Source organism: Ornithodoros turicata, chromosome 1 (assembly GCF_037126465.1).
Source record: "Ornithodoros turicata isolate Travis chromosome 1, ASM3712646v1, whole genome shotgun sequence".
NCBI lineage: Eukaryota > Metazoa > Arthropoda > Arachnida > Ixodida > Argasidae > Ornithodoros > Ornithodoros turicata.
Genome location: NC_088201.1, coordinates 133,682,811 through 133,695,888, shown reverse-complemented (window position 1 = coordinate 133,695,888; position 13,078 = coordinate 133,682,811). Strand labels below are relative to the sequence as shown.

At 45.9% G+C, this 13,078-nt stretch overlaps 1 protein-coding gene across 3 annotated transcripts in view; it reads left to right on the top strand.

Annotated features, from left to right (window-relative positions):
* LOC135369228 (uncharacterized) overlaps nt 1-13,078 on the top strand; it is a 197,821-nt gene that overhangs the window by 174,889 nt on the left and 9,854 nt on the right. For all 3 annotated transcript variants that reach the window (XM_064602860.1, XM_064602855.1, XM_064602852.1), the window contains one exon: nt 8,557-8,698. In XM_064602860.1, the coding sequence (XP_064458930.1) occupies nt 8,557-8,698 (142 nt within the window). The remainder of the gene's footprint in view (nt 1-8,556; nt 8,699-13,078) is intronic.

Genomic DNA, 13,078 nt, shown 5'->3' with positions numbered 1-13,078 from the left:
GTTTCAGCGAGAGTTGCCTGTGTGGCCGTTGAAAGAGTTACCGCGAGTATCGCCTGCGTGGCCGTTTTAAGAGTTACCGCGAGTGTTGCCTGTGTGGCCGTTGTAAGAGTTTCTGCGAGAGCTGCCTGTGTGGTCGTTGTAAGAGTTGCCTGTGTGGCCGTTGTGAGAGTTTCCGCGAGTGTTGCCTGCACGGACGTTGAAAGAGTTACCACAAGTACTGCCTGTGTGGCCGTTTTAAGAGCTACCGCGAGTGTTTCCTGTGTGGCCGTTGTAAGAGTTTCAGCGAGAGTTGCCTGTGTGGCCGTTGAAAGAGTTACCGCAAGTATTGCCTGTGTGGCCGTTTTAAGAGTTACCGCGAGTGTTGCCTGTGTGGCTGTTGTAAGAGTTTCCGCGAGAGTTGTCTGTGTGGCCGTTTTAAGAGTTTCCGCGAGAGTTGCCTGTGTGGCCGTTCAAAGAGTTACCGCGAGTATTGCCTGTGTGGCCGTTTTAAGAGTTACCGCGAGTGTTGCCTGTGTGGCCGTTGTAAGAGTTACCGCGAGAGTTGCCTGCGTGGCCGTTGTAAGAGTTACCGCGAGAGTTGCCCGTGTGGCCATTGTAAGAGTTACCGCGAGAGTTGCCCGTGTGGCCATTGTAAGAGTTACCGCGAGTGTTGCCTGTGTGGCCGTTGTCAGAGTTTCCGCGAGAGCTGCCTGTGTGGTCGTTGTAAGAGTTGCATGTGTGGCCGTTGTGTGAGTTGCCGCGAGTGTTGCCTGCGCGGCCGTTGAAACAGTTACCACGAGTACTGCCTGTGTGGCCGTTTTAAGAGCTACCGCGAGTGTTTCCGGTGTGGCCGTTGTAAGAGTTTCAGCGAGAGTTGCCTGTGTGGCCGTTGAAAGAGTTACCGCGAGTATTGCCTGTGTGGCCGTTTTAAGAGTTACCGCGAGTGTTGCCTGTATGGCCGTTGTAAGAGTTTCCGCGAGAGTTGCCTGTGTGGACGTTGAAAGAGTTACCACGAGTATTGCCTGTGTGGAAGGTTTAAGAGTTATCGCGAGTGTTGCCTGTATGGCCGTTGTAAGAATTTCCGCGAGAGTTGCCTGTGTGGACGTTGAAAGAGTTACCACGAGTATTGCCTGTGTGGAAGGTTTAAGAGTTACCGCGAGTGTTGCCTGTATGGGCGTTGTAAGAGTTACCGCGAGTATTGCCTGTGTGGCCGTTGTGCGAGTTACAGCGAGCATTGCCTGTGTGGCCGTTTTAAGTTGCACTCTTAAAAATGAACTTCACCGCATTGCACACTCCTAGCAAGTCATAATCTCGAATGATACCGTAATCGGCCCTGACTTGTTGAAAACGGGAGGCGTACGCCTTTTTTACGACACTTATGCTGTTCATAATTGTAACAGAAAAGGCGTACGCCTCCCGTTTTCAAGAAATCAGGGCAGATAACGATATCATTCGAGATCATGGTTGGCTAGGAGCGTGCTGTGCGGTGAAGTTCATTTTTAAGAGTGTGGTTGGAGTAGTGCCTGTGTGGCGAGTGATAACTCGGTTATCCCCAGTATAGGGCGTGTATTTGTTTGGTTTTCACGTATGTAACGTGTGGTGTATTTGCTCTTCAATAGTGTTCGGAGTTTTATCTGTGCATTCAGTGTAGCACCATATCTTCAGAGTAAACCGTTTTGTTTAAAGAAGTCGTTTCCGGTATCACCCGCTCGCCTAACTGCCTTCCTCCGACAAATTCGCAGGTCTAACGTTTATCAGTCTCGAGGATCGGGTTTATCGAATCTATAAGGCGATTTGGATACACCCCGCGCACCCCGTGACACGCTCCTAGCTGTAAGTAGAGCGACAAATTGAGCAGCTCCTTGAATTGGATTTTATCTACCCAGTAGATAGCCCTTACGCACACCCTATCGTGTGTGTAGCAAAGAAGGACGATTGAATGAGAATGTGCGTTGAGTGTCGACAGTTGAATCAAATCACTGAGCCAGACAACTTTCCTATGCCGAACGTTAATGAGTTGCTGTATGACGTAGCAAAGGCCAAATATATCTCGGTACCTGATATGACGAGAGGGTATTGGCAGGTTCCCCTCCATCCGGACTCTCAAAAACTAACTGCCTTCTCTACTCCTCACGGATTATATGCATGAAAAGTAATGCCGTACGGCCTGAGAAATTCAGCAGCAACATTTCTGTGTCTCATTAATGAAGTCTTAAAGGGACAGTCGCATCGACCACAGATCGATTCCGAAACCACAGTGAAATGAGATTCCCCGTCCTTCACTGACCATGACTCCGAAAGTCCCATCCCGATCAACGGAATACTTTTTGCATAATTCGTGTGTAAGCGGCGCTACAGCAGACGACGGATGCGGGCGTCAAGCGGAACTCCCTGCTGAGAATCTTTAGCAACGTCACATGGAATCCGACCAATAAGAACTCGGCGAGCCAGAGGAGTCCCCGCGGCTTGCAGCTTGCATGAGCAAGGTCAGGGAGACGAAGGCGAAGGCACATACGGAGATGGCGGACTCGGAATGCGGAAGTGGCGAATCGTGCTGTTCAAATGCCTTTAGTAATAGATCCCGTGACGAATATACGTGTTTAATGACGGCACAGATTCGACGGATCCGCTTCTTCTGCAAGTCACTGGTGATGTACGTGCCGCAGCTGCGTTAGCGCAACAGAACGAGCCTCAGGACCACTGCTTTAGGTACGTTCATGATCGGAGTGCTCAATACTTAATCTCGTGACATTCACTACGACGCAGGAAGCAATCCAAGTGTTTGTGCGGTGTCTGTGCTCCCCAGGAACCGGATGAGTACCCATATGCTGCAGTGCTGGTGAAGTGGCAGAGTTGTGCAATGACGGCGAAGTACAGTGTAAGCACGCATCACACTTTGTTCCTAGCTGTCTGTCTTCGGCCAGAACTTCTGGTAGTGTATCCACCGCAGTATTGCAGCGACGATCACAGTCTTCGCCTTCTGTATACCCACGATAGATAGGCACGTTGAGCAATCCGTATTTTCGTAGTTGTCGTCGTTGTTTGCACACACTGCGAATGCCCCATGAAAGTTACGAAGGCTCTAACCAACTGTGCAACTCAAGGGCCGGCTTAGAATTAGAATGGTTGTCAGGAAATTACTGTGCTACGTGTTTAGGAAAGTGTCCTCTTTTTTTACAGCTACGTCAGGTTCACTCCCTACTGTGTGTTTACAAGCTGAGTTTGGAGATTCCTTGGACCGAGAAACAGACGACAGATACCTGGGTGTGTCGTCCGCATGATTCGCCGAGGTTTTTCCATCCCGGTCGTATCAGGACTATCATCTTTAGGGTGCCTCATTTCCTGTTCACACCTACACCATAATAGACTTGCGTAGTTTCCAATTGAGAAGTGTGAAACATTTTTTGTGTTACCACAATAATACCGAGAAGTGCAAAGAAATAGGCAGGAGCAATAAACTACGTGGCCATAAGTGACAGTTATACTTTTAATGGTAGTGTAATGCTTCTTATCGTTGGCAGTATTATAGCATGTGAGGGATATAACACGTCAAATAATTTCAGGTAACGTTTCATAACTCACCAATGGTACAGTTACACCTCATTATCAAAGAAAGTGATACATCTGTCTGGGAATGTCCACAATTTGTCAATCCCACGGAAGATTGTTCTGCCTTGATACAGCAAAACAAATTTTGATACCTGCCATTGATTCAATTTTTTTTAGCACCACTGTTCTGAAAACAGCTTTCAAGACTGTAACTTCAGAGATTCTTGGCAGAGCATTACCTCTTGTCTATGTATTATAATAATAATTATAATCACAGGCAGTAAGTTACGCAAATGTGAATAAATCTTTGTGTTGACTGAGTGTTGTCCATTCAGGAGCCATTGCACAAGTCCACATCCAACTCTTCATGCACAGATATTTATTATTTGCTATGCACAGGCAGTTATCAGCGTGCACTACACTGGCAATATCCCTTGGGATCTGAAGCGGGGACTCACAAAAACACACACACACAAAAAAAAAAAACAGTATCGTAAGTACTTCAATTGCAATGAAAATCTAGAATTCTGTGTTCCTTACATTTCTGGACGGTTTCATTTATAACAGTGGTACACAGGGAAAAAACTCGGGGTGTTGGGGGGTGATCTGTATCGATCTCTGGGCACAACCGAGTATAAAATTTTTGGAAGGGTTAGTACAGGTCCCGACAAAAGTTTACGGAACACGCGACCGGTGTATTTTCTCCTCGGTACGACACCCTAGCGGCAAGCGGAAGCTGGCGAAATCAGGCCAGTTCACTGCCTCAGAGGGGTGGACGACTGCGCTCTTAGCGACACACAGCGGTAGTTTCGGTATGATTACTGTTGTTGCCCGCGAAGTGAGTTGTATTTAACTGTTGCGCTCGTCAACAACTCGTGACTCAACGTCAGTAGTTTATCAATCAATCAATTATCAATGTCAGTGTCAATTGTTTATCAGCTCGTCACGCGCCGTCCATAATAAAGCAACTGTTTACAAGATATCTTTCTTTCTCTTGTCTACATATCACGGCTTTCCAATAAAAGCAATACACTGTAAAGTGTTGCCACCATGATTCATCCTTGTTATCACGATGATAGCGGCGATATCCCTGTCTCAACAACCGTCGAATCACGTGTTGTTGGCGAGCACAACAGTAAAATCCAACTTACTTTGCGGGCACATACAACAGTAATCATACCGAAACGACCGCAGTGTGTCGCTAAGAGCGCAGTCGTCCACCCCTCTGAGGCAATGAACTGGCCTGATTTCGCCAGCTTCCGCTTGCCGCTAGGGTGTCGTACCGAGAAGGAAATACACCGCTCGCGTGTTCCGTAATCTTTTGTCGGGACCTGTACATCCTGAAATGACCCTCATGCCTCGGACCCCACTACTCGAATAATGCACCTCCCTTTTACAGTAAGAGACCTCTTACTATCTACGGCATATCCTATCAAAGCTCACAGGACAGCAAATTTGGCCAATGCTTATATGACAGTGCCTCGTAGAACATGCAGCTTTTCCGTTGAATTGACACTACATCTCTGGTAGCCCCTTTAATGTCTGGAGGTAGGTGCATCGTTTTACATTTAACCAGCAGTAATGTATACCATTGCACAAAAGGAAACAAGGGCTTAATCTCAACGCTGCATCAGCATCATTCATCATCTCACAATAACGTTATTGTCAGCCTCTGCACAAAGATTTGGGTGGACCTGAAAATGACCTTTTTTTTTTCTTTGTTTTTCATTTCCTTCTTTCAAGTTATTTTGTCTTGGCATGTAGCTGTGAGATGTTAGTAGAAGCCATGAAGTCATTCTCTTTACTTCTTCAACTTGGATGCAGAAAGCACTGTTCTGGAAGATCCTAATTTGTCAGAGGCGTCGTAAAAACATTAGTGTAAAATCCAGGTCTCTCAGCAAAATTGCCGTGCACATACGTACATTGTTTGATGCCGTTTCATGGATGGATGGGACTTGGATCAGCAGCACCTGGTCCTTGTATAACACAGAACGTCAAAAGTGCACCTCAAGTTGGCTACGACAACCTCAAAAACCGCCGCCCTACAGCACACAAACAGTTTACAAACAGCGAGATAAAAGGAAACTGGGAAGTGGTTTATGGCGCTTATGTTGCGGACAGAGGTACTGCTTGTATATAGTTCCTGTTTCTAACGCCAGCACACAAACAGCGTCAGTTCTTCCTTTTAGTGATCGGGGTTCATAGTTTGCGAATTGTTCTGTGTCCAAAAATTGTAAACACATTATAGTAATATACGTACGACTTGCGCTTGACCCTGTCGAGTTGCCTGCAGCTGTAATACACATGAAAGCCAATCATGACTACCACATTCAACAAAAGTCACACGCAGTAACAGGGAGAGTTTCATGATAACGCGTCCGACAACAATAGAAAAGCCAATCACGTTCATATGAATCACATCATGTTCGTTTACTTGTTTATTGTATTTTATTTATCTAGTTATTAATGATAGGTTAGGGGATACCTTACGTTGTACCGATTTCGTCTTTTGCTGCTAAGTTACTCACGCGCAAGAGTGACAGATCCGATTGGGAAACGGGAAACTACGTAGAGATTGTGACTTACTGTCGATGTTGCTGGCTCGCTTTGTTCGTGGAACACTGTCGGAATGGCGTCAAGCTTCAATTCGTTCCTTTTTTTGTGTCAATCCAAGTTGCACTTCCATGATGTTCTCATCCAGGTACACATTATCGGTGAAATGCGAGGAGCATACACGAACAGCATGAACACTCCTTGCTCCATCTGAATACCCGCTAGTGATGTAGCTGCTTCCAACTTTCGCTTCGTCTGGGGTCTGGCTGTAGCTGTACCCTAGGCGAGCGAAATCAACCATCGAGGTTTTCGAAGGAAGTTGTCCTGGAGTCAGGAACGCTGCGTCGGTTTCCAAACGACATATCTCACGCGAAGGATGCAAGCGTAGAGATTCTCCCGATTCACAAAGAGTATCCGCGTCACTAGGAAGTGTCACATGTGAATACGGGCGACATGCAGGAAAAAACAAAGATGCCCCAGACTTGGCGGCAGACGACAGCGTCCTTCACAGCGGATTAGCCAGATTCGACCTTGCGTCACGCGATGTTGTTGGCGCTGGCGCTTTCGAGGATCAAAACGAAACCGGATCTTTTAAATTCGATTCCTCATCACCCCGGCAGTTTTGGAAGGAGGAAATTTGGCAAATAGTTCGTGGTAGTGTACCGAACACATTGGTATTGGATTCGTAAGCACAGTTCCGAATGCGACAGTCCCTTTAAAGGGTCAATGTGGGTACACCTGCGCATACATAGACGATGTTGCCATATATTCAGAGACTTGGTAGGAACATCTGGAGCATCTACGGTATGTTCTGCGAATAATTCCAGATGTCGGGCTCGTAGTTAATGAAAGAAAATGTAAATTTGGTCAAGAAAAAATAAAGTACTTGGGCCGTATTGTAGGCTCCGGCGTTCATGCCCCTGACCGAGATCGAGCGAAAGCCATCGAAGACCTAGCTCCACTGAAAAATAAGAAAGAACTACGAGGTATGTTCGGGTTGTTTAATTACTATCGTGAGTATGTCCCAAATTACTCCGAAATAGTGCTGCCTCTGACGAAGCTCACGAGCCGTAGAGTGCCAAATGCTATACCTTGGAGTCAGGAAGCACAATACGCATTTGAGTTAGTAAAAATAACGCTAGCTGCGATCCCATATCTGCAAGCTCTTGACACTGCCAAGGAATTTCAGCTCAAACCTGATGCGTCGGAATACGCTATCGGAGCGTGTCTATCTCAAGAGGTCGACGGCAATGATCGACGTATTAGCTTTTCTCAGCAAAAAGTTGATACCATCAGAAATGAAGTGGAGACCTGACTGTTTGGTGCGCAAGTCCGGATGATCACGGACCACAATCCGCTTGTTTATCTCTCATCTGCTCCCTCTTCTAGCGCTCGATTAACTAGGTGGGCACTGGCACTGTAAAAAGTACAACCTTGCATTTGATCATATAAAAGGGACACAAAATGTATATGCGGATGCCTTATCACGACTGAGCACCACTATGTAACTTAAGTATGTGGAATGAGAGTCTGTGTAAGAAGCAGAGCGCTTCTACGTTGTTTTGCTATTATTTTGCTGTATCTTAGTTTGCTGTCTTAGTGACATTGCTCAGGAACATCTGTCATTATTCATCTTATTCATAGTGAATTTCATGTTGCCTGAGAGTACAACGTGTAATACGCGTATATTCTTTCACATTTGATTATCTTTGATGTGCATTCTAGCAAACTTGAAATTGGAATAGTAAAATGCTGCGTAGTATAATTTGTTGCAAGTTCGTTTTGTAGAGGCATTTGAGGATTACGAAGTAATATGTTTTTCAGACCAGATGGCATCACAGCGCACATTTCGGAGCGACCGCCCTCCACTTTGTTGCCAATGAGCGCAGAGCTCGAGTAATGGTGTAGCTATCATGCATGGTTGTTTCGTGGTGTGTAGGACAGAGTCTCATCCAGGTTTCGTTGCAATGTGTGCGTGCAGTGATGTTTTTCGTTTCTTTCGGAAATGTTTTACAGACAACAAGTGTCGTAAAACATTCTTAGGTGGGGAGGTGTTAAGTGTCTCTCCACTGTCTCTCCACAGTTCATGGCGATGGGCACTGACCTAGCTTGAGTAACTTGGGCCCTGCTTGTCATGGTGATACAGAGCCAAGGGACGCTCGTTAAGCGCGTTCCGAGAAACAGAGACGGACCCCGATTTTAGGGACTTCAAGGGACGAACCCCGGCCTGGAAAGGGGAACGCGGGCAGATACTCTTTGGACGTCACTGATGTAGGGCTGCTCCGGGGCTTTTGGAAATAAATGTAACTGGTTGTTAGTCGTACTCTTTTGTAATGTGTCGATAGTATCTACGTCATCGGGACGGACAACAGTCACCGCCCCCGAACAAACTTAACTCAAGGTTATTAGTTTTTGTTATCGTTGCATGCTAGAAACGTGGCTTTTCACCCATGATTACACTGTTTTCGTCACCAGGGAGGCGCTCAGTGGCAAGGAGGACTACGTATGCTACAACACCGGTTCTTCTCGCTGTAAGCCCGTTACGTACGACGTCCACGAAAACGGCGACTTTCCGCCGTGCGATACGCATTTTCAATGGTGCGTTGACCAGCCACAGGTAAACACACCCTGATTGCTAACGTTTGTAGACTTCGCCTCTTTTCTATGTGCTGTCCCCCAAAAAGCACAGATACGAGAACGTTCGAAGCAATGCTCGGAAGCATGGGTTATTTGTTGGTCTGAAGGAGCAGTGCAATTACATTTACCACTGCTGGAGATCCAGCTTGATTAATAATTTGGGGCGACTATGCAGAATATTTTCTGTAACCACTGTCTTATCACTGTGCAATTCCAATTACGCCAACATTGAAAATCGGTAGAAGAGTAATTATTTGGGAATACCATAGGACTTGGATCCTTATTGTGAAGGGGCTGATTATTTCATTCCCCGCATCATCACTAGCAATGGGGTAGAGAATCGCCCCTGGCGATGAAACTCCCCAGTCTTCATCTCGCAATAAAGTTGTTATAGTTTTTCGTGTTATTTCAGCTGTTCCGCTGCTGAGTTTTTTTCTTTCTTTTATGAAGTACAAAAAATAGGGTATAATTTGCATGAATAACGACCGGAGTAACGTGTTAGTTTTCTACACAAGTGCCGCATTCCGGGACACCCTCTCTGAAACCCGGCTTGAACTGATAGCAGAGGACTACGCAAGGAAGCTAAGTTTAGAAGGTGGTGTGTGAGTACGTGAGGAGGAACAGATTTGGGCAGGGAGAGGAGGACATATCTGAGGTGAACAATTCTTGCGCCCGGACCGGATAACACGCTCGGAAGCTTTCGCGCAAGATAAAGAATAAGACGTGATGTATAACTATGAGAACGAGCATGAAACTTTCCAGATATGAACTTCCAGATATGAACTTCCAGATTGTGCTGGTGAAATTGCCAGATTGGCGCCTGTGATAGCCTTCTGGACGACAAACTGACTAAATGCGAGTTCTTAGGGTGCAGCAAGACCAACAGCTACGCTGGGCAGACGATATACATACAACGTAATTACATGATGATACCGTCAATATCAAGTTGGTATCAAGAGTTACTACGAGCTAAAATAGAGGAAATTGACAATTTGGAGCCAGTGAGTTCCACTTGGGCGACGATTTGACAAAATGTCTGAAGTATATAGATTGGGCTGGTTGGTGTAGATCCACAAGCGACCAAAGAACAAACACGAAACAACAACAGACGACTTGTTTGTCATCTTGTCTCCTGTATGTTCTTTGGTCGCTTGAAAATGAACGATTTGAATAAACGCTACTTCGCAGGCTGCAGCATGGGAAAGAGGTATGGGCCGCGGACTCATAGCTATTAAGCATGGATATACAACAACGTAGTTAAATGATAACATCTTCGATATCACGGTTATATTCAGAGTTATTACGAAAGGAAATGGAAGATATAGATAATTTGGCGTCTGCGAGTGCTATCTTGGCAATGCTGATGAGGCCCAAGAAGGCCGAAACAGCTGTCCAGTACTGGCATGGCGATGTTTGAGTTACAGACATATGCTATATGTGCAGCCAAAGAGCTCCGGCTATTTTTTTCATGGTATACTTCACGGGCTTTGCATGCAGGAGGAAACAGAAAAAAAAGGAGCTCGCCACATATTGGGCATAGAGCACGTAGCTCTGCTGGCCAATCTCGCGGACCCCTTTTAATTAATCTCGCTGACCTTTTGTAATGGGGAGCAGTGAGGCGGACAGAACACGGATCAAACGCGACTTCGTTGGACCAGAAATTTTCGTGTAGATTTAAATACATTCAGAATCGAAGGCCTGTATATTTCCAAATCCCTGTAGCGGCTAGGAATACAGAAGATTGCTGACACACGAGGCGGTGAAGAAGGTGAGAACATTGAGTGAATTATATTTTAGTGTATTTACAATACTATTTACCCATGCTTGTGGGTATAGTCGCAGATGGATGGGTCACGGGGCAGTTTACAACAACACAAGAACAGACAATTACAACCGATGTTGCAGTTTCTAAATTAAAGCACCATCAAAAATAACAAAGACGGTTAAGAGCATCAACTGTTTACTATGTACATTAAAAACAAGACTTTCGTGCAGTAGGCTGTCAGATGTCATATTTTACCTTCCGGACGTCGGAAAAAGTTGATTGGCTGAAGTGTGGGAAAGGAAAATCAGTGATCAGTGTTTTCTTTTTTCTTTTAAAATCAATCAAAATCACTGACAAAACCAAAATAACATAACAGAACTCCACCTCTGGCACTGAACATCTCTAGTGCATGGCTGAGCTGAAACTCTGGTCTTCTTTGCGCCGCTGCTGTTCTTACTGCCTTCTGCATTCCTCTTGGATTTGGTCTTCGAAGCTTTTGCGCTGTCTACATCCCGCAGTTGCGACAGGTGAAATTGTGCACAATTCTCAGGCATAAATACAAAAACAGACGTTCATTACACGACAGCGTCCACATACAGGGGCCATGTCTTAGTAACTCCAAGCCTATAAACTGCAACCCGCTCATTCTCATTGCTCGTCATTATGCTGAACTCTGGTGATAAAACAATTCAACTCAAACTCACCATCATGTGCTTCCTCAGGTTGGAAGTTGTCCCCAACGCCACACTTAGAATCTTCACTCTTGGCTTACAAAGTCGGCATTGAACATCTGCGTTCCCGTTTGCTTTCCTTCCACGAAACGAGAAGTAAGACTCGTACATGGGCCAAGGGAATCCATTGGGGTTTCACTAGTCGTCCCCGTGACATCACAGCATTCTGACGTTTCAGTGTCCTTATTCTCCGTCATCTCCAGAGACCAAAAGCCACGCGTCGCCGCAGCGAACACAAGAAAAAGAGGCAGCGCCACAGACGCCTACATGCTGCTACTTGCTTCGCCATGTGCTTCTAAGAAAATGTGGTAGCCGCGTTTGGCTTCGTACGTGGATTCGTAGCGGATTGGAAGTTGGCTCAGGCGGATTCCGCTCACTGTTGCTAGATGCCAGATTCTCTACCAAGAAATGCAGAGTGCAGAGTCTGGGCAAAAGTAATTGCTAAAAGTAATTGATTTCAAATACAAGTTACTGAAATTTGTAACTTAGTTACAGATACAGTTACATAAAATAAAATGAAATCGAAAAAGAGTACAATTACCACAAAAAGTATTTAGTTACAAATATTCAATTATTTGTATCTAGTTACTTTACAACCCTGGATCCTACGTACTACGCAGCGTCGATGGGTCCACATTAGAGTGCCACTCCGGACTAATTCTCGTGTCTTCGAAATCCTACTAAAGTTACGTTACCGAAATCTTATTGTCTCACTTTATATTCCTGCAAAATATTCTGGCTCTACGTAATGCGAAAGCTAGAGTAAATTAATTTTTACTTTTGAGAACTATGACGTCATGTTAGGCTCCAACGGAGCGGCAAGCTCTCATCTGGCAATGTTGTCGCCCTTCGCGTCTTCCGGGCGGCTCACTTTTTGCACTTCGTTAGCGGAGGCCCACGTGACATACTCAACAGACCGCTTCGACTTGCGATAAAACACAAGGAGGGAGAAGACACCTCTCCTATTTCCCCCTCTTTCGATCAGCGTCAGGTACGTGACTTCTCCACCATGTAGCCTTCCCAGACGCCGGCGTCGTTGCTAGGAGACGAGTGCCCTCTACAGAACATGACATTACTGCAATTTGTGGGCTTATGATTACATCACCTGCTCCTCACGTCATCGAAACTTGTGGAGGCTCAGCAGATCTTCAAAACTTGACAGAAGTGCACAGCGTTCGTAAACAGGATTGAAATATCGCGTACAGAATCCTTGAGGCGCCTTCTTTTTATGGACTAAATAAAATAAACGCTGTTTTTTTATTCCTGGGTGGCACTTTAAGGAGGAACCGCGAGGACATACGACTTTCTTATGTTGCCACACCGAACGCAAAGGAGGTGTGTCGGGAACCACTGGGAGTGACAGCACCCCAGGCGTCGCAAGACAGCATTAACGCATCACGAAGAGGGAGTAGAATGCGGAAGGAAGTATTGCGCTTCCCGAATTAAAGAAGGGGGATGTAATGTAACCGGGCTACGCCAGAGATGAACACCAGCGCCGCCGCTTTCAGCGTTCCAGAGTCCAGGGCACTACAACGCAGCCATTGCGGCTTGCGGCACGAACCATGTACCACGTAACTTGTAGCTCGTGTATCCTGTAACCCATGTAGCCAAGAATAAACATATTACACAATAGACCATGTGTCAACCACGTTCGAGCTTGGTTTGGTTACGGTGTGCCAACGAGCGCCACGCCGTGAGCTCTGAATACACGGTGAATACAGGTGAGGGTGAATACACGTGTCAGACTGTTGATCAATACGACGTATCAAACAAATATCTATTTGGGGCAAAAATTGCCGTAGTTATTTTGGAATACAGAACAATGAGCATCAGCCGTGAACCCCAGTACAAGCCGATGGTGCAC